The sequence below is a fragment of the Pipistrellus kuhlii genome, unplaced genomic scaffold (assembly GCF_014108245.1).
Source record: "Pipistrellus kuhlii isolate mPipKuh1 unplaced genomic scaffold, mPipKuh1.p scaffold_m20_p_8, whole genome shotgun sequence".
NCBI lineage: Eukaryota > Metazoa > Chordata > Mammalia > Chiroptera > Vespertilionidae > Pipistrellus > Pipistrellus kuhlii.
In genome coordinates this window covers 65,747,285-65,772,629 of record NW_023425584.1, presented here as the reverse complement: position 1 = coordinate 65,772,629, position 25,345 = coordinate 65,747,285, and the positions used below count along the sequence as shown (strand labels likewise).

Genomic DNA, 25,345 nt, shown 5'->3' with positions numbered 1-25,345 from the left:
GTGCTTTATAGAAGCCAGTAGTGCTTTGGGTGTATGTGGCATATAGCCTCCTCTTTGCTGCAGTCATTTATGAAGTGACTTAGTGAATTTGAAGTTTTTCCAGCAGTGGTGTTGGAGTTGCATTGTTGAACACATGCCCACACTGATTTTCCTCCTGTGACAGCCGTCACCGGACAGTTGGCTTAGTTTTTCAGTCCAGGGAAGCTTCAGATAATTGGTTCATTTGAGGCTCATCCCTGGACAAACTAGTGACTTGCCATGTACCCATCATTCAGCTGTGAACCAGACTCAAGAGCAATCTTCCAAGAGGTTTAAAGCATCAAAACTTGGTTTGAGACGAAACCGGCTTGGCTCAGTGGTAGAGTGTCAGTCTGCGGACTGAAAAGTCCCGGGTTCGATTCCAGTCAAGGGCATGTGCCTTGGTTTGGGGCACATCCCCATTAGGGGGTGTGCAAGAGGCAGCTGATCGATGATTCTCTCATCGGTGTTTCTAGCTCTCTATTCCTCTCTCTTCCTCTCTGTAAAAAAATCAAATATATTAAAACACACACACACACACACACACAAAAAAAAATTGGTTTGAGATTCTAGGACAGGAATTTGTGTGAAATCTAAGGTGAGTTCTGAAGTTCCAGGTGGACATCCTGGAAGTTTCTCCCATGGCTCAGCCATGATCTATGGGACTTGCTGAACTTGTGATTTGGTGACCTTAGTCCCTCTCAGCTGGAAAGCGGTGTAATTTTTACTGTCACTGTGCAGAGGTCTTAGATCTCAGGCCCACACCTATCTTCCCTTTCTTGAGACTTCAGATGTTTTCCTTTAAATGTCTCTCTACTAAAAGTGCCAGATGAAATGCAAGGTAAAACCCAGTTATAACTCAGATAAACTTAAGTATTGTAACCCAAATATCGCATGAGACAATACTTGTTTGCTTTGGCAGCACATATACTAAAAAAAATTGTCTGAAATTCTAATCAAATTGAACCTTTGCTGAACTTGTAACTCTGCCCTTTATAGCACACTTTAATCCTAGATAATAGAGGTAATATGCAAATTAATCCCCACATCATCACAAGATGGATGCACCCACAGCAGAGGCGGGGGTGAGTGATCAGCTGGGACCTGACGGTGTGTGGTGCCAGGTGGGGTGGGGAACCTGAGGCTGCACCAACCCAGTGGAGCTTGATGGGGGTGGGGTCAGCAGTTATGGGTCTCGCATTATTTCCAGGTAGGTGAGTGGGAACTTGATGCTGTGGTTCCATAGTGCACCCCAGACTCTTGGCAGGAGGAAGATTTTCATACACATTTTACTAATTTTCTTTCATCTCTGACACTTCTATTATAAAGGGCATATAACAAAATTAAAATATTTCCTCTAATTTTTTTTTTTTAATATTTTCAGCCTGGCCAGTGTGGCCTAGGGTTAGTTATATATATATATAATTTTATTTACTTTTTACAGAGAGGAAGAGAGTGTGAGAGTTAGAAACATCGATGAGAATCATCGATCAGCTGCCTCCTCCCCCACCCCCCCACCCCCAGCCGGGGATGTGCCCGCAACCAAGGTACATGCCCTTGACAGGGATCGAACCTGGGACCTTTCAGTCTGCAGGCTGACGCTCTATCCACTAAGCCAAACCGGTTTTGGCTAACAATTCCCTTTTAATGTGCATGAATTTCGTGTACCAGGCCACTAGTGTCATTAATAAAATGTATAGCATTCCTGGCATGCAATTTACTGATTCCTCCTCACAGTGGTAGCTAAAGTAGTGATCAATGATAACTTGGTTTATTGGTGCTGATCCCTATTTTTTTTTTTTTGATGCTGATCCCTATTTTTCTTTTTTTTACTAACAAAAACTCCTTAAGCCAAGTGTGAAGATGGCCTGCAATTCATCTTGTTACATTATTGTGCACATCCCTCCTGGCTTCCGGGATGAGGATGGAGTAGGGAACTTTGTGGAGGTAGGAGAAAGTATGTAAAAATGGAATTATTCAACTCAGTTTGGGAGTAGGTAGAATAACTAAATTGAGGCTATGAATATATTTCTGATCTAAATGTTAATAAAATGTTATGAATTTATAGCTTTTCCTACAGTGTTCTCTGGATGTTAAGTTGTTATTTTAGGAGCCTCTGATTCTTGGGAGTCACATCATAAGTCAAACTTGGCATGATTTTAGGGAAGGGAAATAAGATACTGATAGGCCAGGGGGATGGGTATAGATTCTTTAAGTTTCCTCTGTTCCCCTCAAGAACTGATGTACCTCACAGCTTATGGTTTTTAGGTAGCGCACCAAGCTCTGCCTCCACCCCATTCCAGCAGTGGGTGATGCCAGGGAAAAGCTGGTCCTCCAGAAGGACTTGGGCTGTGACAGGGACTAAAAAGACAGAAGCTGTGGTCTGAAAGGGTGCTGGAGCGGAAAGAAGCTAAAATGAAGTATTTACTTTGTTCTCCTCAACTGACAGCCCTGGTGGGGTTTAAAGATCCATAAGCCCATGCTTCTTTCTGGGGGATAAGGATAAACAGCAGCCACGCAGCTACAGACAGTGACAAATGACCTTTGAGGTCCCACCAGAACAGCACTGAAGGAGAAACCTTTTATTGGCACAGTATTTCTTTAATAGGGCACAGCAGTGATTTTTAAACAATAAAGGCTGGTTTCTCTCTATGTGTTAAGAGGTCAGTAAGTCAGTCAAATCAAGACCACCCAGTTTGTTTTAAGGAGACAGTTGGGAAAACGAAGTACAGCTCTTCCAACATTAGACTACATGCTCATGATCAGCTGAGGTACCCAAAAAAATATAACTTCTATTTTAAAAGGATCATGCCAAGATCAGAGCAGGTTAGCAACACTGCAAAGCTCGACAGATGCAGGGGCACCGGGAGAGTGGCTTTTTTCAAAGGGCTGCCCCACTGTTTCTTCTCAACGTATTTCCAAATCTAGAAAGCTGCTTGCTCGGTGGTGCTGCTGATGGTGGGATGTGTGGGAAGCTACCATTAGGAAATCCACCTTTCGTTCCTTTGGAAAAACTCGGAACCTGTAGGCCTATCATGCTCCCTGGTGATGCACAGATGGAGAAGGATGAAGGATGTGGAGGTGGTTGCAGGAAGAGCCAAGCAGCACTAGTCTAAGGGGGAAGGACTTGCTTTGCTTGTAGCAGTGGTTTAAATGCATTGTGACAACAGTCCACTGAGTGGCCTGGGAGGTAGCCAGGCCTTGAAAGTGTCTCCTTGGAAGACTGCTCTCATGATAGACAAGGTTTGGCCCAATCCAGTCTTTCAGGCCCTGTGTAAAACCCATCTGTACTCAAAGAATAAGACATTTCTATCCCTCATCTCACCCCCAGCCCCACTGCCCCGGGGCTGGCTGGAAGGGCCCACAGCAGGTTAGATCCTTTTCCAGTACTGGTCCGTGCAGGGGAGTCCAGCCACGATCTCCGACTCAATTCCACAGTGATCCTGTCCTCTGAGGATCTTAAAGAAGCCTAGAAAGCAAAGGGAAGAAGCCTGTAAAGTGCGCTGCGGGTCTGGGGCAAACAGATTCAGACTAATCCCTGAGAGACCCAGGAGCAAAAGGCACCTAACAGGCACCAAACCAGCATCAGGTGCTCTATCAGCTTCCACTGTCTTCACAGCAGCCCCGCTCCACATCAACCTCATGTCAACGTGGTGCAAGGGGGAAGGGGTGGGGGGTGGCAGGCACAGCAATCTGAAGCTGGGCCCTGTACCCTACCGCTCTCTCTCAAGATCAGAAGCTGCCCTTGGGGGGGAAGGACACCAGCCCACTAGGTACCTGGACACCTGGAAGGTCAGATAAGCCTAGGGTTTGGAGCTGTGCAGTGAGGAGAGCAGAGGAAGGTAAGATGACAACTGTGTTCTGGCTCATAACACCCTCTTAGCAGGAAGGGAACGGCCACTCACCATTGTCACCCCAGTCGGTGTTCCAGGAGTTGCCGACCAGCCAGTAGGGGGTGCCATTCTCCACCCCCCAGCCCAGAATGCGGACTGCGTGGCCTCCCACCATTTCTCCAGTGACATGCTGGTACACGCCTGAGGAAAGAAAACACCAGTCAGGCTGAGACCCAGCCACTGCCCCATCCCTCACAGCACCCCTCCACGTCAGCTGGCTCCCCAGGCAGGATAATCAGGGTCCCAAAGGCCTACTATTGTCTTCAAAGTTTGTTCTCTCTGTTGGGGAGTTATTTAAATATACTTTTGAAAGCCCAACACACAATTATGTTGAGTAAACATTAAAATGGGGATCCAATGAAGCATGCCTGTTGGTTGCCTTTAAAACTAGTTATAAATCAGAATTTTAGGAGTAATTTAACGTTTAAATACCAATGGTCTGTTTCCACATACTAGGACTCCTCGTAATGATTTGTCAAAGGCAGAGAGTTCACCTGCTGCTCTGGGGTCACCAGAGAGGAGATGCAGAAGAGGGCTGTGCTGGTGGGGCGTGTCAATCAGTGGGAGGGAAAAAGTGCTCAGGGAGCTGGCCAACCAGCTGTACCCTGGTGACTCACTTATTATAAAAAATGTCTTCTTTATAACATGCAGGCTGTGCAAAGAACTACCAGCTTTAGCCTAGCTGGTTTGGCTCAGTGGATAGAGTGTGGGCCTGCAGACTGAAGGGTCCCAGGTTCGATTCAGGTTCAAGGGCACATGCCTGGGTTGTAGGCTCAATCCCCGGTAGGGAGTGTGCAGGAGGCAGCCAATCAATGGTTCTCTCGCATCATTGATATTTCTCACCCTCCCTCTCTGAAATCAATAATACATTTTTTTAAAATTTACCAGCTTTATAGTATTTTTTTTCTTTCCATACGCATCTTCTTTTGTCTAATCTTTACTATTCTAAGAGTTGAGAGTTTTTTCCTGTGGAGTTTTCAATTTAGCAGCATGTACATGAGACAGAAGTGGTCAGCACAGACTGTTCATCGAGGATGAGGGGTTTCTAAGACAGCTCTTGGGCTGAGGGCTGGCCAGGTCCCTGTTTCCTTGTCCATGGAGGATGGTAGCCATGAGACTAGGGCTTTGCCAAGAAAAGATGAATAAAGAAGGTCACTAAACCCAGACACAAAACCCATTCAGGGAGGGGAGGCAAGGCTCCCCTGGGAGATCTCCGAGCTGGCTATTGAGGGATGAATAGTATGAGCAGGAACTAGCCACATAAAAACATTGCAGTGGGGATCCGAATAGCATGTGCAGAAGAGGCCAACAGGTGCAAGAAAGCAGAGCTGAGAGCAGTGATTACGAGTGTCGGGGGCCTGGCACCACCCGTCTGGACACCCTGCCTTCCTACTCTGATCAGGTCCTGCCAGCCCACCTGAACCCAGACCTCCCCTCCCTGCCGAGACCATCTGGGGCCAATACACACCAGACTTGTACATCAGGAAGTCTGAATACACGGAGAAGGCTGCCTCCACTGGGCCATTCTTGTAGATCTCTGCCATGATCTCCTTCTCGCTACTGGGGACGCTGTACGACTTGCATCCTAGCAAAGGAACCAGCAGGTGGGGTGAGACATGCCTCCAGAGGCTCCACCAGCCAATTCATGATTTACGGGGAGCCACCAGGTGAAGACCATCTAGGGGACTTGTCTAGTCTGGGGAGGGGTGGGGGGAAACGGGAGGGGTGACTATGATCAGGAACCCCCTTAGGGAGGAGTGATTGGGCTGAATCTGGAAGTTGAGAAGTGGGCGAATGTGGCCCTGAGGGCAGAGTGAAACTGGACCAGGATGACTAGACCAGGTCACTCCCCTGTACGAGTGGTTTAGTCATCTCTGAGGGTCTGATTCCTAAGACCACACCCCTGAGATGGAATTCAGGTAGAGACAGAAATCACAGCAGGCAGACAAGAGGCATTAGTGCCCTTCCTTGCTCCATCCTGTGTTCCTGACTCTGGACTGTTGCCCTGGCCTCCTCCTTTGGCTTGGGAAGGCTGTCAGTGGGTCTCAGGCCCAGTGTGCTTACCGTAGTGTTTATCTTCTTTGTAGGATGGGGTGTAGCCTGGCTCACAGATCTTGCTGCATGAAGGGGTTTCCCCCCCTTCCCCTGAGCATGAGGGCCGAGTGCCATTCACGTGGTGCTCACAGGGAGGGATGGAGTAGGGTCTGCAACCTAGGGGGACCAAGTAAAAAGGAAGATCTTGGCCAACAGCTCCTACAGAGGCCTTTCGAGGCCAGAAAGAATTGCGATGATGACTTGCAGGAACAGTAGATACCCCCAAGTCTGCAGCCTGGGTCTGTTCTCCCCTCCATTGCTAATTTTGCCAATGAGAGGATTGGCTTGTCTTTCTACCCTGTTTTCCAGCCCAGTACTCTCGCCCTCAACCCTCAATCTTCTTTATAGTGGAAACTGAGACCATCATTAGTTATTGCTTAGAAAATCCATCTGGCTAGATAGGGACTCAGGGCAGACACTCACCTACGTGGGAGTCATAGAGGCCACCAGACACCAGGCCTTTTTTTGTCCAGAAGTTCCAAGCGCCAGAGGGAAAGCCCCCATTACAGCTAAGAAAAGAGCCATTCATTGAAAGTCATCGTGAGAGAGGTGCTCGCTGCTCCCAGACTACTGCCTGGTGGAGCCACCACTGCCTTCAGCAAGCGGCCCAACAGACCCCCAATTCAACATCTCCTGGATTGTCCCTTCCAGAGACTCACCCAAGCTCTCTGCCCACCACCAAGACTCTCAAGACGATTCCTGTCTATACCAAACCAGGTTGTGTCCTTTCTAGAGCAGGGATTCTCAATGAGGGAGCACACCAAATATCCCAGGGTACTAAGCAAAACACCAGTGTCAGAAATTCAAACTTAACTGGAGTGGACACACCTTTTTCTTTTTAGAGGGCAGCCCACTAGGCTGTGTGACTTATCTGGGGAATCATTATCATTAACTACAGATAAAGATAGGGTCTTGAGGCTACTACATTGCCTTGAGCAGAAAAATCAGACCTGAATTCAGAAACTGAACCACAAATTCTGAGCCCATCTGTTTTGCCCAGACCCCATCACCCAGCCTAGGTTTAGGAGCCTTCCAGAAGACAACAGCCATACTTCTTCCAGACTCCCCAGATTCCCACAGCGCCTCGACCACATCTGTCCTCAATGTACCTCTTCCCCCAGGGAGTATCAGTCACCCTCCACGTGAGGAGGCCTCCAGCCCAGGTCTCCCAGGTGCCATTCCCTCATGGAAGGTGCTGCCTCAGACTCACCCTTCTCCACACTGGAAGCCACAGCAGGTGAGCAGGTCCTCGGCAGACACCTCCACGTTGACATGCCCATTGGTAAGGATGCAGATCCGGTCAGAAATGGCTTCCACAGCTCCAAATGCCTGCAGAAACAATCCCTACCCAGTAAGCCCCACCTCTGGACTTTGGAAGGCCGCAGTGGGCACCCCAGATCTCCTTGGTGACTAGTCTTTTTCAGCATCGGGCAAAGGTCCTGGCACTCACACTTAGTTTTAAAGCTCCTTTAATCTTTAAGCCTCCCTGAGTACTCAGTACATTTCTGAAATATGTAGTTTTGATTTTTAACATAAAAAAGCAGCTCACTCTTGCCCAAGTGGTGTGGCTAAGTGGTTGAGCACTGACCTATGAACCAGGAGATCACGGTTTGATTCCAGGTCAGGGCACATGTCCAAGTTGTGGATTCAATCCTCAGTAGGGGGCATGCAGGAGGCAGCCGATTGATGATGTTCTCTCCTTACTGATGTCAATTTAAAAATATTTAAAAATAATAACCCATATTATTATCCTTTTTTAAAAAAATCCAGCAAGGCTACCTCAAGATGGGGGAAATAAAGAGCTTCCCAGACAAAAAAAAAAAAAAAAAAAAAGGCTAAAGGAGTTTGTCAACACCAAACCAGCATTGCAAGAAACACTAAAGGGACTGCTGTAATGAGAAGAAGAGACAAAGAAAAACATAGGCATAAAGAATTAAAATGGCAATAAGTAAAATGTAAATGGATTAAATGCTCCAATCAATAGACTTAGGTTAGTTGAATGGATACAAAAACATGGCCCAAATATAGCTATCTACAAGAGACTTCAGAAAAAAGACTCACAAATGATGAGAGTGAAGCAATGGAAAAAAAATTCCATGCAAATGGAAACAAAAAAAGCTGGGATGGCAATACTCATATCTGACAAAATAGACTTCAAAATGAAGGCCATCACAAGAGACAATAAAGGTAATACTAAGAGGATTGATTCAATAAGAGGATATAATACTGGTCAACATATATGTGTCCAGTATATGAGCACCTAAATATATTAAAACTTCTGGAACACTTTAAGAGATATTGACAGCACTATAGTCATAGTAGGGGACTTTAACACCCTACTAACTTCACTGGATAGATCTTCCAGACAAAGTCAAGGAAACAGTGACTCTAAAGGACACATTGGATCAAATGAATTTGACATTTATAGAACATTTCACCCCAAAGTTGCAGAATATACCTTCTTCTTAAGTGCACTTGGGTTATTCTCAAAAACAGACCACATTTAGAACACAAAACAAGTCTCTTCAAGTTCAAGAAGACTGGAATCATTATCAAGCATATTCTCAGATTGTAATGGAATGAAATTAGAAATTAACTACAGCCCAGCTGGTATGGGTCAATGGTTGAGTGTCGACCTCAACATAATAAAAACCATATATGACAAACTTACAACCAACATCATGTTCAATGGGTGAAAACTAAAACCATTTCCCCTAAGACAAGAAACAAGACAGGTGTCCACTTTCACCACTCTTATTCAAACTAGAGCCTTGATGCACAAAATTCTGTAGGAGTAGGCCCAAGTGCCCATCAGGAGGTGAATGGATTAAAAAAGCTGTGGTACATTTATACCGTGGAAAAGAAGAATCTCTTAACCCTTTGAGACAGCATGGAGGGACTTGGAGAATATTATGCTAAGTGAAATAAGCTAGCCAGAGAAAGACAAGTATTACATGATCTCACTCATAATCTGTGTAATCTAATGAACAGAGTAAACTATTGAACAAAGAAGATCCAGAGACACAGAAGCATGGAACAGACTGTCAGATCTCAGATGGAAGGTGGGGCTCAGTGGGTAGGTGGGAAGAGATCAACCAAAGAACTTGTATGCATATATGCATAGCCCATGGACACAGACAATAAGAGTGGTTGGAGGCTTTAGGAGGGGGATGGGTGTAGGCTATGAAGGGGGGGGGAGAAGAAAGGAGGGGATAAATACAATAGTTTCAACCACAAAGATTTAAGTAAAAAATAATAAACACAAAGGTCAAACTTTCTATGATTTCACTTCTATGAGGTATCCAGACTAGTCATAGTCATAGTAGAAAGTAGAAAGGTGGTTGCTGGGGGCTAGGGGGAGGGCGGATAGGGGTTGTTAGTGTTTAATGGGGACAGAGTTTCAGTTTTGCAAGATGACAAGAGCTGTGTGGATGGATGGTGGTTGATGGTCACACACTGTGAGCATACTTAATGCCACTGAACTATATACTGAAGAATGATTAAGCCCGGGCCTGGGGGGCAATGATAAGATATGTACACATATAATACCTTAATAAAAAAAATGAAAGAAAGAAAAAAAAGCCCGGGGCTGTGTGGTTCAGCTGGTTGAAGCATCGTCCCATGTACCTAGAGGTGGCCGGTTCGATTCCCAGTCAGGGCACAAACCCAGGTTGCGATTTCAATCCTCAGTCAGGGGAGTGCAGGAGCAATTGATGGATGTTTTTCACATTGATATTGCTCCCTCTCTCTCTAAGCATATCCACCAGTGAGGATTAAAAAAAAAAAAAAAAAAAAGCCCTAGCTGGTTTAGCTCAGTGGATAGAACATCGGCCTGTCAATTGAAGGGTACCAGGTTTCATTCCTGGTCAAGGGCACATGCCGTGTTGCAGGCTTGATCCCAAGTAAGGGCGTGCAGGAGGCGGCCAATCAATGATTCTTTCATCATTGATGTTTCTCTCTCTCTCCCTCTCCCTTTGTCTCTGAAACCAATAAAAATATATTTTAAAAAAGAATGATTAAGATGGCTACATTTATATTGTGTATTTTACCACAGTTAAAAAAAATTAAGACATGTTAAAATATGTACACAGATAATTTAATTTAAAAAATGTAAAAGAAAAAATAAATAAAATTTGCTAAGCATTGCTTCTCTTAAAAAAAAAATTAAAACAGCTCACTGGGTCTTCATGATTTAGAGTGGAGGTCAAAACTAATGGTACTGGGGGTAAGGGGAAAAAAACAACAACAAAAAAAACCTAATGGTATTGCTGATGGCTCAGGACAGCAAGTCAAACAGAAATAAAAACATTTCACAACCCGCACATGGTCGTTGCCTGTGCACAGGGCTTTATACATTTTTTTTAATTTTTTTTAAATATATTTTTATTGATCAATGAGAATCATGTGATTAGCTGCCTTCTGCATGCCCCCTATGGGGGCGGGAAGGGGGTGGTGTCAAGCCTGCAACCTAGGCATATGCCCTGACTAGGAATTGAACTGAGATCTCCTGGTTCATAGGTTAATACTCAACCACTGAGCCACACAGGCTGGGCTATACAATTTTTCTCCCACCTAGCCTCTATAATAAGTCATGATCATAGGTTTGTTTTTTTTTAATTATTATGTTTAAACTGCTGGAGATTGAGACTCAGGAAAGTTATGTAATGTGCCCAGTCACAGCTGGTCCAACTCTGACTTCCCTGGTCACTCCCAGGGCCCCCCTCCACCACCCACTCCTGCTCCAGCCACCCAAGACAGCAGGGCCTCACCCAGCAGGAGCCACAGGAACCCTGGTCTCTGATCTCCCCGATGGTTGGGCAGTTTGGCCACTGTTCCCGGGCGTCGAAGTTTTCAGGCAGAGTTATGTCCTCAGCAAGCCACACTCTGGATAAAGGAAGATCTCCATTACAAACCTGTGTCTTACCACCTGTGCTGCTCACCCCACCCCATCCCTGCAAAGGCCAGCTGCCTGCAGGCCCTCCCCGATAAAGGGAGTGCGGCCCCTTTCAACGTACAAAAGAGGATGTCCTCTTGGAAGTTCAGAAAGTAAAACCTGATCCTACTGCGAAACACAACTTACCATCCCACAGCCTTCTTTCTCGACTTATTTTGTGGATGTTTTAGCCACAGGGTCCAGATAATTGTGTTTCTTGCCTCCCCCGCCCCAGCCCCAATCATACATCTGCCCTGGCTCCTCACCTCATCATTTTTAATATCTTTGCCACTGAGTGATGTTACATACCTTCCCTAACCCACCCTCACTGTCAAGATTTATTTAATGCTTCCTATGAGAGTAATAATGCCTACATGAAACTGTCCAGAATTTTCTAGAAAAGTAAAACATCAAGGGCACATCACACCTCTTTTCCCAGAATTTCCTTATTCAAGATTGGGCCCACCTAGCTGGTGGAGACCCCGACGTGGAGCTTTTCCCACCCAGAGAAGCATGCGGAAAACACTGGCATTAGGGGCTGAGCCCTGCCCTCAAATAAGAGTCTCTGGGAGATATGAGACCTGAGGACCCGGGGAGGCCTTCTCTCTTTCCTCTTTCCCACTGTCCCAAACCAGTGCCCGCTACTCATGCCCCAGGGAGCAGGTACTCACTTCTCGGGCAGCTTGGGCCCGCCCAGTTTGGTGCCACACAGAGTCTTCACGTAGCTCATGTCCACGTTGCGGAAGTTGTGTCCGGCCTGGAAGACACCCCATCCCAACAGTCACCCACCAACAGAGCGGGTATTTCTGGGGACAGCAGGGATAAGAATGGGACGCTGCTCACATTCAAGGTCAGACAAGGCCCGGGGTCCCTCCCAACTCAGCAGAGGATGGGGGCTGCGCTACCTCTATAGACCAAATTTCCCCAAAATTCATGCTGAAGCCTAACCTGCAATGTGCCGATATCTGGCGGTGAGCCTCGGGAAGGTGCTCAGGTCGTGAGGATGGAGTTCTTATGCAGGAGATTAGTGCCCAGATAAAGGAACCACCAGAGAGCTCCCCTCCCCGCCCACCATGTGAAGGTACCGAGAGAAGCCCGCCATCTACAAGCTGGAAGAGAGCCCTCACTAGAACCTGCCCCTGCTGGCACCTGGATCCTGTACTTCCAGACTCCAGAACTATGAGCAATTAATTTGTTTATAAGCCACCCAATGTGTGGCGTCTGTAGCAGCCTGAATAGTCTAAGATGGGCTCCCTGTAGAGCAGGCCTGGACCAGCCCAGAGGGGCCTTGTGGGCAGCGTGCAGTTCTCAGACCAGTGGGGGAGGGGGGGGTGTCTCCTCTTTTTGGCTCATGCCAAGAGAGGCCCTGAAGATGGCCTATTCCTCATTTGTTTGTTCCCAAAGTCCCGGGCCTCAGGGCTGGGCAGAACCAAGGAGCTGCTAGTACTGATGCCACAATACCTACCACAATGGAGCTCAGAAAGGAACACTTCCAAAGCCCGTCTACCTCCCCATGCACCTCCAACAAGCTTACACACACACACACACACACACACACACACACACACACACACGGAAGCGGGGCAGGGAGGAAGTGGGCATGGTCTGGAGCAGCCATGTCTCTGGATCAGATTTTCAACTGTCCTGTGGGCCACCCGTGCTGGGAGTCGGGGTGCCCAGACCGACCACCCTCGGGAGGGACACGTGCAGGAAACGGCCCCCACAGCCCACCTTCCATGTAGAGTTCCGCTTATTCAGATAGTGGACCAGCTCATCGGACAGGGGCTGCAGGCCGGGCCTGCTCCGTGCACTGGTCAGCACCACCAGGCAGCTGAGGGTGGCCAAGAGCCGCCACATTTTGGAAGCCGGATCCTAGCTCCACCTAGAAAGAAAAGGACACAAGACATCAGAGGCTGCTCCTCCTCCACCCAGGCCCACACACAGCAAGGTCCTGGGGCCGGGAACAATCCGGTGAATGAAAGATCCATGTCTTTGCCCCGGCTGCCACTTGTCCCCTTCTGTTCCCGATTCCTCTTCTGTCAAGCCGGGGTGGGCAGCAGAGAACTCTCAAGGACCCACAGTGCCTGTGGGCTCCCGGGTCTGCTCTCAAGGTCCCGACCTGCACCTGTAGCACACAAGACTGTGCTATGGTCTGTTGGTGTCACCCCCAAGTTCTGACCCCTCTATGTGGTGGTATTAGGACATGGGGCCATTGATAGGAGATTAGGTCATGAGTGTGGAGCCCTCATAAACGAGATCAGTGCCTTTATAAGAGAGACCCCAGAAAGATAGATCTCTCGCTCCTTCCGCTATGTGAAGACACAGCGAGAAGTCTGTGTCCTGGAAGTGTGCCTCATGACCATGCTGGTGTCCTGAACTTGGACTTTCAGCCTCCAGGCTGTGAGGAATAAATGTCTGTTTAGAAGTCGTCCTGTCTGTCATCATCTGTTGGAGCAGCCTGAATGGGCTAAGACAGACCACGTGCACGTCTCCTGCAGGGGGGCTGGAGCCAGGACAGAGAAGGGGCAGCCGAGGCCTGGGATGTGTGCTGCCTGGGTCTCCAGGGTGATCAGTTAGAGCCAAGGACCAAGCTCACAGTCTGAAATGGTGCTGTTCACTGGATGGTTTGTGGCCCAGACTATCTTGTGAGCTGTGAGGACCAGGGCTGACCTGCTGTTCTGGCAAAACCCCAGGACCCAGGCAACAAGCAGGATCAACGATAGTCTGTCCTACACGAATGAATACATCTACATCTCCAGGCTAACGTGAGTCCAGTGCCCTTCCTGCTATCTGTCTCACCATGGATTTGTAAGACAAAGTTGAGGCCTTTCCCAAGTTAGTGCTCCGAAAGAGTAAACATGTGATTATGTCGCAAGTGGAGAAAAAAAGAAAAAAAGAAAGAAAAAAAAAAGAAAAAAAAGAAGAAAAAAAAACACCAGATTTCATAAGCCACAATTTGGACGCAAAACATAAGCCATGCTATGGCCGGCGTTTGCCAATCTCCGGAGAACAGGGAAGCAGGGCTGGTTTGGCCAGTGGCATGGCACCCGTCTCCCAGGATTTTCTCCGGGTTTTCAGGTCAACCAAGGCCTCTGCTTCCAGTGCCAGGGATGGGCTTCCAGGAAGGGAATCCTCCACACCCCAACCTCAGCCCTTAGACTTGGGACTGGCTAGTGAGTCAGCAGACAGCGATTCCCAGCTCAGCCTTGGCATCATGCTGTCAGCTCCATGAAAACAAGAAATGCATCCTAATGCCACATGACCTCCCGGCCTGTGAAATGCAAATGCCCACATAGCGGGGACTGAGTGTGTCTCTGTGTGTGTGTTGGGGGGATTTCCTGTCCCTGAAATGACCCACCTCCTCACAGGTCACAAGTGACTGTGAGAGTTACATGAAGATGACATGTCTTAGGCGACAGCCCTTAAAACACTGCCTCCCACACAGTGAATTGTATCTGAGGGAATATTTAAACTTAACTGTTGCTTAAGCAACAATTCACCTGGAAGAATAAATGCGTAAGAATAGCTGGAAGGGGGGGGGAGGGGGTAAGGATAGCATGACATTTGGGGGGGGGGGGGGGGAAGCAAGAATGAAGACCTGGCCCGCGTGGTAGCAGATGTATTATAACCTCCAGGTGATGCTGGCCCAGGACCAACCTATCTACAAAACTGAGAGACCATTCAGAAGCATATCCTGTGTGAGAATTTCGTGCATGTGGTAAGGAGAGTGAGGAAATTGTGTATCTCAAGAGATGATGCTTATACAGCTGGCTACGCACTCTGAAGGGGGGAAAAAGTAAGGCTGAATTTTTACACTTGATTTCTTGCACACACAAAGTGCTACATGGAACAAAGACATTGAATAAAAACACCAAAGCTATAGGAAGAAAATAAATGCACTTGAAAAAAATGTAATATTGGAGTGAGGAATGCCTAAGATTGACATAAAACAGAACCTTAAAAGGGAAAATGTTTAATTACATGAAAATATTCTTCTAGAAAAACAAGTAGTAAGCGAACATAAATTCGTGCTTATATATACTTAAGACTTTGTTTTCTTATTTTCCAAAGGGCTCTTAAAATCAGAATAGAAACAATGTAATACAGAAATGGTAGAAGAACATACACACTGAATTTACAGAAAAAGAACTACAGCCTGGTCAGTGTGGCTCTGGTTGAGTGTCGACCTATGAACCAGGAGGTCACAGTTCAATTCCCGGTCAGGGCACATACCCAGGTTGTGGGCTCAATCCCCATTGTGGGATGTGTAGAAGGCAACCGGATCAATGATTCTCTCTCATCATTGATGTTTCCATCTCCCTCTCTCCCTACCTTCCTCTTTGAAATTAATATTTTTTTAAAAAGGAAAGAACTACAAATGGCCAACAAATATTAAAAAAGATGCTCAACCATAGGCAGCTATAGATAAAATTAAGGAGATATTTATTTTCAACCAGAGTGGCAAAGGCGGGACAGTAATACAGTGGTTCTCAACATTTCTAATGCCGAAACCCTATAATACAGTTCCTCATGTTGTGGTGACCCCCCAACCATAAAATTATTTTCGTTGTTCCTTCATAACTGTAATTTTGCTACTGTTAATGATTCATAATGTAAATATCTGTGTTTTCCAATGGTCTTAGGCTCTACAGCAGCGGTTCTCAACAGGTATTTACAAATAATGTTATGGCTGGGGTCACCACAACATGAGGAACTGCATTGAAGGGTGGCGGCATTAGAAAAGTTGAGAACCACTGGAATAGTTCTCAATGGGGGCAGGATGTGTGCTAGATGTGGGGAAGCAGAGATGTCACACTGCCTTGTGGAGGTACCGTCTCTCTCAACCTTCTTATTTGCATGCCCTCTGACTCAGCAACCTGACATTTAGATTTATACCAGCCTCAAAACACAAAGATACAGGTATACAGATGTTTCCGACATGTTCTCTGTATTAGCAGAAGACCAGAAACCAAGCAATGTACTTGTTAAGTTACCGTAAATGGTGAAATAATGGAATACAAAGCAGCCTCTAAGAGATGAATTAGTTGAAGTGAATAATACTTACCGATAAAGTAACTATGCCCAAGATACTCACCGCAGGTGAGTCATGGTAATGTAAGTGCTTGAACCCATTAAACAATGCCCAAGTATATTCCTGCCTCTACATGTTAAGCATCAAGAGAAACACACAGCCAAAACCGGTTTGGCTCAATGGATAGAGCGTCGGCTTGGGGACTGAAGGGTCCCGGGTTCGATTCCAGTCAAGGACATGTACCTTGGTTGCGGGCATATCCCCTGTGGGGGGTGTGCAGGAGGTGGCTGATCGATGACTCTCTCTCATCGATGTTTCTAACTCTCTCTCTCCCTTCTTCTCTGTACAAAATCAATAAAATATATTTTAAAAAAAAGAGAGAGAAACACACAAAAGTAATAACTAACTGCAAAGGGGGAACTTATTTTTTACTATACATCCTTTAAAATATATATATTTTGTATATTTATTTTTTAATAAATATATATATTTGAAACTTTGCTCTTTTAGGAAGAATGGTTAGGGCGACCAAAGACCCCTACCACTAAACTGAGGAAAGAACACTTATTTATTTTTTAAATCTATATTTTTAAATTTATTTCAAAGATGAAGGAAGAGGGAGAGGGAGAGAGAAACAGAAACATCAGGGATGAGAGAGAATCACTGATTGGCTGCTTCCTGCATGTCCCCTTACTGGGGATTAAGCCCGCAACCTGGACATGTGCCCTGACCCGGAAACAAACTGGTGACCTCTCAGTGCATAGACTAAGGCTCAACCAAGTGAGCCACCCCAGTCAGGACATTGGTCTCAACGGGCCACCAGATGCAATCATCTCCCCAGACTCCAATGGGGCTTCCTCCCTATGGTCTTCTTGCTCAAAACACTGACTTTCCCACTTTCAGTGACTCATGGGGAGGCTGCCACCCACATGACCCCATGTCAGGGACCCACGCAATCTCCAAACGCTTAGGTCAATGTCTCGCTGTGGCCTCACATGGCGAAGGGGGCAAAGGGCAATCAGGGAGCAGAGCAGTCGTCAGAGGAGAACCTAGGGCAGGAGGCAGTCCCAGGAGACAGCTCCCTAAATGGCAATAGGAGTGTCCCCAGGTGCCCCCCGGGGCTCAGCCCACCGCAGAGATGTTAACTCATAAGCAAGTGGAGATGGGAGCGCTTCCAGGCAACTCGGATATTAAAGCAGTATTCCTCTCTGGCCTGTGGGAGGAGGCACCTCCCACCTTCCAGATGGTTCTCAGCTCCTGCACTGACAACTGCCGTGGCCATCCCCCAGCCTGAGCCGCGAGTCCTGCCAGGCCCCAGGGCTCCTGCACCGCCTGACTTCCATGCACTCACCCTGCTGAGTCCTTTGGTTCCATACGTCCTGCCAACTTTGTTCTCCTCCCTTATAACTTCAGTGGAGAACCAGGGTGCCCTCCTGTGAACTAAGGACCTCTGACCACCGACTCTCGGCCCTTCCTTTCAGCCCAGCACCCCAGGCATTAGAGGAGAGGCTGGGCTGGAGACCCAGGGGTCAACAGCCACCTCCACCAGCAGTGAGTGTGGGCACGGGCTTGGAGTCAGGGGACCTGGATTCCACACTTGGCTTTTCCACTCACTAGCTGTGCAGCCTGGAGCACCAACCTTTGTGAGCCTGTCCCACCCCCTGTAACATGGAGCTCATGGCCACTGATTTCTCCGGAGTGTAAGGAGCTGGGCCGAGACCCCTGCCACAGTGGTTGCCCTCCCGCGAGAAGGCAACACGGGGCTGCTCCTTTGGGCATGCTCAGTTCCCAGGTCAGATGCACCAGCCTCTGCCTGCCCTCCCTCTGTCTTCTTTCCTCCACCGACAGCCTCTGCCAGAGAATCCCAGTCCGCTCCTCCAAATAGTCTTCCACTCTGAGGGTCCCGGGACTGTTGAGCCCAAAGAATATGGAGTGTCTCCTCCCAGAGGGAAAACAAAGGTCCCCAGAGCAGCGGTGATTCATTTAGTGAGCACCAGCCAGCTTTCTTTCTCCCCACATCCACACGAATCATGAACACTGGACACACTACACGCAAATGGTTAAAGCAGCAGGCTGTGCTGTTTGTCGTGGGTCCTGTGGTCTTAGCTCGAAACAACAGCTTTCACTTCCCCTCTGTTTGGCAAACACTTCCCTTTTATCTCTCAATTCTGTGCATTTTCCCCCCACCCCCCTTGATCACAAGAGAAAATGAACAGAAAGTGCTTATTTCATGCGGGAAAGAGATCCATCAGTCACCACCCTACCCGGCCTGTCAGGGTGTGGGCTGGTGGAGGGAAGTGTGCGGGGCAGATGTTAGTTCTGTCCTCGTCAGCTGGACTCTCTGAGAAGACCTGGGATTCCACTACACCCGCCTTCCCCCTTTCCAAGCTAGATTCTAGCTAAAAATGGGGGGTAGAGGGGAAGGGAAGAGATCCTCTCATTTCTTTGTTCTCCAAACCCCCATAGCACTTACTGGTTTATATGAAGGCACATCCCACTATAGCTCTGAGAATATCCTGTGAAAAGAAAGGACCTCTGGCCAGGTGATCCTACCTCTGCCTCCCTCCCCGCACTGCAGAGCCGTTCCCCAGACTACCCTGAGCCATTCCTGGGACTAACATGGACCGTGGGGCTCTGGAAAGAGATCGAATGAACACAGAAGAGAGGAGCGAATGCCCGAGAGATTTCAAACCCTGGCATCCCTAAAGGAAGTTTTGGCTGCCAGGGGCCTTGATTTTTTTTTTGAAAAGGGTGTTTATAGAGCCCTCAGGTAGACTGGAATCCTAATCTGCATAGAATCTGACAAGACAGAGCATCTATACTTGAACTTCCCAAATAAGCCAGCTGCCTCCTCCTGGCTAATACAGAAAAAGATGAATGAATGTCCAGCAGGTCTTTCACACCCGACCGTTCGCTCTCCCATGTCCACTGCTGCTGCCTATCCACCACTCACCTCTTTCACAGGTGGCTCTAAAGAATACAAAAATTGAGTGTCGGCATTCTGCCAATAGGCACAAATTTAAGTTGTGACACACACACACACACACACACACACACACAAACAGCTGCCTTTCCACCTACACACACATATATGTAGGTGGAAAGGCAGGAGGGGTGTGAAGATTGAGTGTGACTAACTCTGTCCATTTCTTTCTCTTCCAAAAAGACTTGTCTTGCCTCCGGCTGTTGTTAATGGCAGTTCTTCCTAAACTTTTGATCACTTCCAGGCAGACCTTCATTTCCCCTGAATTTGTTTGCTCAGCTCCACCTCAGCCTTTGATCTGGTCTTTTCTGTTTTATGGCTTTGCTTCTAAGGCAAACTTGGTTAACTGCTTCTTGGCTTATAATCTTTAAAAACAAAAAAACCATAAAGGGCTCCTAGTTGTCACCTCTCAAAGGCTGTGAAGATGAAGAGGCACCAGGTTGGCTATCCATCCCCTAGAGCCTGACTCCCTGCGGCTGAAATGTCCCCATCCCCCACCCACCCCACTCCCCTGACCCCAAGCAATTGCTGTGTGACCCAGAAAAAGGCATCCCCTGAAGGTGGCCACAGCATCACCTTCATCAGCCCTGCAGGTTCCAAGGGAACCAGGAGAGCCAGTGAGAAGAAGGCTCCGCTTGCCTTGGCCACTCCCCCTGCTGCCCACCTGTCAGTCATCCCCCCCATAAGTGACTAACTCCCACCATGTTGCCTGCAAACCACGGGGCTAAAGAACCCACAAATGGAACATTGCTTAAGATCAGCCACAACAGCCCACATGCTGCAAACAGGAGCAAATGACTACCTTAGCCTTAAAACAAGGAACCCTCCCCTCCCCCAACACCCTCCGGGAGGTCTCAATGAGTCGAAAAAGTTTCTATTGTTGAGAAACTAGACACAGTTTGGACCAAGTTCTGGAAGCTTTTGCTCACTGACTGATGTGGCCTTACTGGGATGCTGCCTGAGGCCCGGCATCCCCTTGTCTCTTTCGAAAATGGGCATACTGCAGGATTCTGAAGGACCCTGCAACCACTTTATAAAAATCCTTAGAGATTTGAATGATACTAGTGCCCCAGGGTTCTCTGGTCGCAGGTACGCGCTACTCCCTAATCTAATCACAGGCTACGTGACATCTCCCTGCCGGATGGGGACCAGCGTGACAGAGAGGTTGGAAACCACAGAAGCCAGTAACAGAAAGGCTTCGTCTCTCTGGCTTGGTCTTGGTTTCCTCTCCTGGGGCCCCAGGAAAAGCTACTCCCCTCACCAGGCTGTGGGGAGACAGAAGATGATGTTCTTGTTTCAAAAAGCCTTTCATGCGCCTTGTGTCTGAGCAGCAGCCTTACAATGAACTGCCACTGGGACAGTCTCTCGCTCACTAAGTGCAGTCAGTGTTCTGCCTCTCCCTACCCACAGGCCAGCTGGTGTCTCGGGGTCATTCTTTTTATTCTCCAAAGTACCCCAGTGTGGATGAAAGATTAGGATCCTCCCAACTTTAGTGACAAGCACTCAAATGATGGTTTGTTCCGCTATCCTGAACTCCAGAACCAAGTTCCTCCCGAACACCCGCAGGGTGAAGCGGGATGGAGAATGGGTGGCAGATGGCTCCCAACGGATGCTGGACAAGGCCTCAACCTTGGAGTGACTGCAGCCCTTCGCCGGCACCAGGTCTTGTGCAAGCCCCGAGGCCATGTGACGTTGGTGTGTGTGGGCACATGCTGCCCGAGTCCAGGTCAGCCGGTCAGAGGGTCACAGAGAAGCCCAGCCTCCGCTGGGTCTCTTGGCAGAATAGCGCTCTGTACCAAGCTGGTGCACTATCTTGGTGGTATCTGCCCCATCCTCCTCTCCCCGTCCTTGCTGCTAACTCAAGGCTATCTTGATGACCAGGCTAAATGAGTTACGGGCCTGGTGGAGACAGATAACACATTCATCAAACAGTAACACTGGGAGAGTCTTGTGTAAGTTTATGTTTTACAGGTGAGGGAAAGTGGTGCTTGAGAAAAATCAAAGTCTGATCATGTCTGGTGTTGGGGAACACGGGGAACAGAAACCTTCCTTGCTGTTGGGAGCATAGGTAGGTAAAACCTCACTTATCTAGCCACACAGACGATGACCCAGCAATTAATTGAACTTCTGCTTTTGACCTACAGAAACTCCTGCCAAGTGTCTGAGAGATCCAAAGATATTTAGTAGCAACAGTGAAAACTCAGGAACAACCTAACTGTGCCACAGTAGGTAAGTATTCTGTACATTAAGATGAATGAACTAGAACTGTATGTATCAACATAAATAACTCAAACACCAGTGGGGAGGGATACATGCGTTACAATTAAACTTCTATCAATTGTAAGGACTGTTCCTGGAAAAAAGTATCAGAGAACTAGAGGGAAAAGCGGAAAGCAGAAAGGAGCTACAATGTCCCTCAGGAAGATCAGGAGCAAGTGGCGATGATTTGCAGATCAAAGAAAGTGAGCCGTGCTCCCTGCAAAGGGGAGCTAAGACTTGGAGGCCCTAGGTGCTGTGGAAAGGGAGTGGGGATGAGGCTTGAGGTTAGAAATGGGACCAGTTTAGATAGGGAATGGTGTTTGATCCTTAAACCCCCCTCCCTAGCCAAACCAGGGGGGTAATATGAACATTATCAACCAAGGAAGAACTCTCTGGATTTATCTCCCTCTCTTAGGCAGCTCCTGCAGTGTATAGAGAGCTTACACCAAAGAGATGATGATATGGGACCGGGTGCAGACTGCTGACTGCCTCCTAATATCCGGCGAGTACAATTACATCTGTATGTGCCTCAGCCTGATCATCAACGTACTGGCAACCCCCGTACTGGCATCTCTCTATACAAAAGGCTGGACCTTATGAAAATGCCCAATTTCCATCCTTGACGTTCACAATGTCCCATTTCATCCAATCCAACCTCACATATCTCTAATACGTTCCTTATGCCAAACTCTCAAAAATATGTGGCAGACATGGCGAGTGTTCACCCCCAAATATTTCAGTCCTTCTGTCCCAGTGGAGGGAGTCTACACAGCCACCCCACACATTTAAGAATGTCACTCAACAGACATTTCAAGGCTCCCCTGACATATAAATGCTCTCCCTTTCACTTCTCAATCCAGCTGCCTGTAGTAACACAAAAGCTCTCTCCCCCCCCTAAAATGTGAGCAACTTCCTACTCCGACTCCCTAGTTCAGCAGATGGAGAGAGGAAGAACCAGGCCCCAAAGCAAGATGCTGAGTCAACAGCACAGGGGCAGGCTTTTCCCGGAGCCAAAAAGCTTCCACTCTCACCTTCTGACCAGCTGGGAAATAGGGCTGGCCAGACCTAATATCAAGGGAGTTCCTGGAGCCAGGCTGTGTCAGGCCTGTGTTGCCACCCTCTGGGATGAGAAGCCACCCAATGAGATCTGTACCTCTTCAAGGGGCAGTACCCAGCTCTGGGACAAATGCCCAAAAAACGGTTTGTGCAGAACCTCTCTCCAGGGAACATTCAACTCTCTTTGGGAAAGCCACATAGGGTGGGAACTCAGCCTCTTTCTTTTTTTATTTTTTTTAAATATATTCTTATTGATTTCAGAGAGAAAGAAAGAGGGAGAGAAAGATAGAAACATCCATGATGAGAGATTCATGGATAGGCTGCCTCCTGCAAGTCCCCCACTGGGGATCGAGCCCACAACCCAGGCATGTGCCCTTGACTGGAATCGAACCTGGGACCTTGGCTAAATTTATTTATCGATTTATTTTGTTAATCCTGCCCTGAGGATATTTTTCTCACTGATTTTTCTAGAGAATAGAAGGGTGGGGAAGAGACACAAACCCTGAGAAACATCTATGTGAGAAAGACACGTTGATTGGATGCCTCCTGCACATGCTCCAACCAAGGATGGAGCCTGTAATGGAGGTACATGCCCTGGACAAGAATTGAATCGGCCGAAACTGGTTTTGCTCAATGGATAGAGCATCGGCTTGGGGACTGAAAGGTCCCGGGTTCGATTCCGGTCAAGGGCATGTACCTTGGTTGCGGGCATATCCCCAGTAGGGGGTGTGCAAGAGGCAGCTAATCGATGATCCTCTCTCATCCATGTTTCTAACTCTCTCTCTCCCTTCCTCTCTGTACAAAATCAATAAAAATATATTAAAAAAAGAAAAAAAAATAGACATAGTTTAAAAAAAAAAAAGAATTGAATCGGAGACCCTTCATTTGTGGGTTGATGCTCTAACCACTGAGCATCCTCTTTTTCTGTGCTCAAGGACCATTGGTCCCTGTCACCAGTGCCAACAGAAAACAATTCTCCATTAAGGAAAGGACTTTATGAAAGAAAAGGAAAGTGGCCTTCTTTCGTCGTCGTCTCCTCCCTCACTCTGCATTGATAGATTCATCTAGAAGATGAATGAATCTCAGCTGTGCTCACCTAGGAGTGGAGGAACTTGGGAATCAGGTTTTCCAAGGTGATAAAAGGTGTGAGGCCTCCCTTTGAACTCACTACCTACCCTCCACTGGGTGAGGGTTTCTACTGGGTCAGGCACTATAGAGGGGGCTGGGCTTTTGTTTCTCCCCGTGCCTACTGGCTTCTTCTGTGGCCAGGGAAGGGGGTTGGCCTAAGCCCATTAAGGGGGCAAATCCAGCTGCCTTCAGCTGAGCCCAACAAATCCAGTTACCCCACATTGCTCCCTCTCTCAGGCCTCAGGGTCTGAGGGGAGGGTAATGCCCCAGGACTCCACCCTGCTTCCCCCTTCCCACACCACCCTGGGCCTGAGGCACCATCTCCCTCAGTTTCATTTTCCTTCCCATCTGTGCATTTAACTTTTTCTGCGGGTTTCTGCTGAATCCACCCAGCTCCAGATTCCTGTTTTCTCATTTCTGTCTTCTGGGGCTCCTGGAATCGTGTGTGATTGCGTGCAGAAAGTTGCCCAGAATAAGAAAAAACACATAAAATAAATGCAGATAGATACTGTTATTTCAGCAGTCTGCTGCGAAAACGGAAGACCAGAAATGGGCGCAGGGGCGGGGAGCCAGATGCTACCCGAAAAGTCACTGGGTTCTGGGCCAAGCCATTCCCCGCAGGCTCCTCCCGAGGATCATCCCCCCCCCCCAAACAGCCCGGCTCCGCCCGGGCGGCCTCCCGGGCCGGACCCAGGGCCGGGCGGGCCACAGGATCGGGATGACCCGGCCCGGGACACAGCCCGAGCGGAGGAGCCACCGGGGCGCGAGCTCCCGGGCCCATTGGGGGCAGGGAGCCCGGCTGCCCGCGGGCGGGTTGTTTACGGCTCTTCTCTCCGGGCCCCCCCGCTGCTGCGGGGACTGCCGGAGGGTCCCCCCAGCCCGCCGGGCCCCGGAAACACCTCCAGGCCCCGGCGAGGGGCGCGCATGGCCCCGGCCTCCCCTTCCGCCGCCGCCAAGGTCATCCCGCCACCCTCCCGCCGCCTCACCTACTCCGCCGCCGAGAGCCTGGGCCTGCAGCCGGCGAGTGCGAGTCGGTGCCCGAGCAGCCGCCGTAGGGAGCTTCCCCCGGGCCGCCCCGGTCCTATTACCGCGCCCGGCCCCACCCCGCGCCCGGCTGATCCCTCACGTGATCGCTGCGGCCCCACCCCCGGCCCCAATCAGCTCCGAACCCCTCGCCCCCGCCTTTCCTGCTGGCTGCACCCCTACCCACCCCCCGCTTCTGCTGCCCGCACCGCCGCCCCAACCGCGTCTCTCCTGCGCGCCCCGCGCCAGCCTGGGCTTCTGGCGATCCCCTTGTGGGCGGGCGCGCCGCCGGGGAACAGGGGCTCTGAGCTCCGCCAGCTTCCAGCCCTGCAGATGGGGTCTCGTGGGGAGCAGAATGGAACTGAAGGTGTCCTTACGTGCCCCCACCCAGCCTGGCAAAATTACCCAGGGGCCGCCGCAGCCGGAACGCAGCGCATTCAAACCCACCGATCTCTGCGTGGGGGAGGGGATGACTGTCCGGCATTTCATTCATTAAGAAACCAGAGTTGGGGGTATCAAGAGAACAGGAGAAGCCAAAACTGGTTTGGCTCAGTGGATAGAGCGTCGGCCTACAGACTGAAAGATCCCGAGTTTGATTCCGATCAAGGGCATGAACCTTGGTTGCGGGCACATACTAATTGCAGGATCGGCGTCAGGATTTCTATGAAGGACCTTAGGAGCAGCAATCTCAGAAGGCAGCTCCAAGCCTGCGCTTCTCCAGACCCTGCATCACTCTTTCCCACCAGGAGGTGGACAGAGTTTGGAACTGTGGGACTCTGGAGAAATGACTCAAATCCTCTCTTCTTCAGAATACTCATCTGACGAATGAAGATTGTTGTATTTACCGCATACAGCTGTGAGCACTAAACGGACGGGGCTCCATCCATTCTGGTCTCCATTTGTATCCCAAACCCTAGCTTTGACGC

The 25,345-nt window shown here is 48.8% G+C and overlaps 1 protein-coding gene across 2 annotated transcripts; it reads right to left on the bottom strand.

The window, feature by feature from the left end:
* Positions 1-1,850: 1,850 nt before the first annotated feature.
* Positions 1,851-24,514, bottom strand: CTSB (cathepsin B). 2 transcript variants are annotated; one of them, XM_036424935.2, is made up of 10 exons: positions 24,386-24,514; positions 12,670-12,824; positions 11,610-11,695; positions 10,775-10,889; positions 7,216-7,334; positions 6,429-6,514; positions 5,976-6,122; positions 5,380-5,496; positions 3,924-4,052; positions 1,851-3,487 (listed from the first exon to the last, which is right to left on the bottom strand). In XM_036424935.2, exons 2-10 carry the CDS (start codon positions 12,793-12,795, stop codon positions 3,390-3,392), a joined length of 1,023 nt encoding a protein of 340 aa, XP_036280828.1. In that variant the 5' UTR covers positions 12,796-12,824; positions 24,386-24,514; the 3' UTR covers positions 1,851-3,389. The 2 variants fall into 2 exon arrangements, with proteins under 2 accessions (XP_036280828.1, XP_045432267.1); XM_045576311.1 differs by having other exon boundaries at positions 12,670-12,820; positions 24,383-24,501.
* Positions 24,515-25,345: the final 831 nt, after the last annotated feature.

What these genes read in the sequence shown, in the direction of transcription:
- CTSB (XM_036424935.2), bottom strand. Translation starts at nt 12,795, where the DNA reads ATGTGGCGGCTCTTGGCCACCCTCAGCTGCCTGGTGGTGCTGACCAGT. An exon ending in AGCGGAACTCTACATGGAAG is followed by an intron (nt 11,696 to 12,669) that starts GTGGGCTGTGGG and finishes GGTGTCTTCCAG; the next exon opens with GCCGGACACAACTTCCGCAA. An exon ending in CCTCTATGACTCCCACGTAG is followed by an intron (nt 6,123 to 6,428) that starts GTGAGTGTCTGC and finishes TGGTCCCCCTAG; the next exon opens with GTTGCAGACCCTACTCCATC.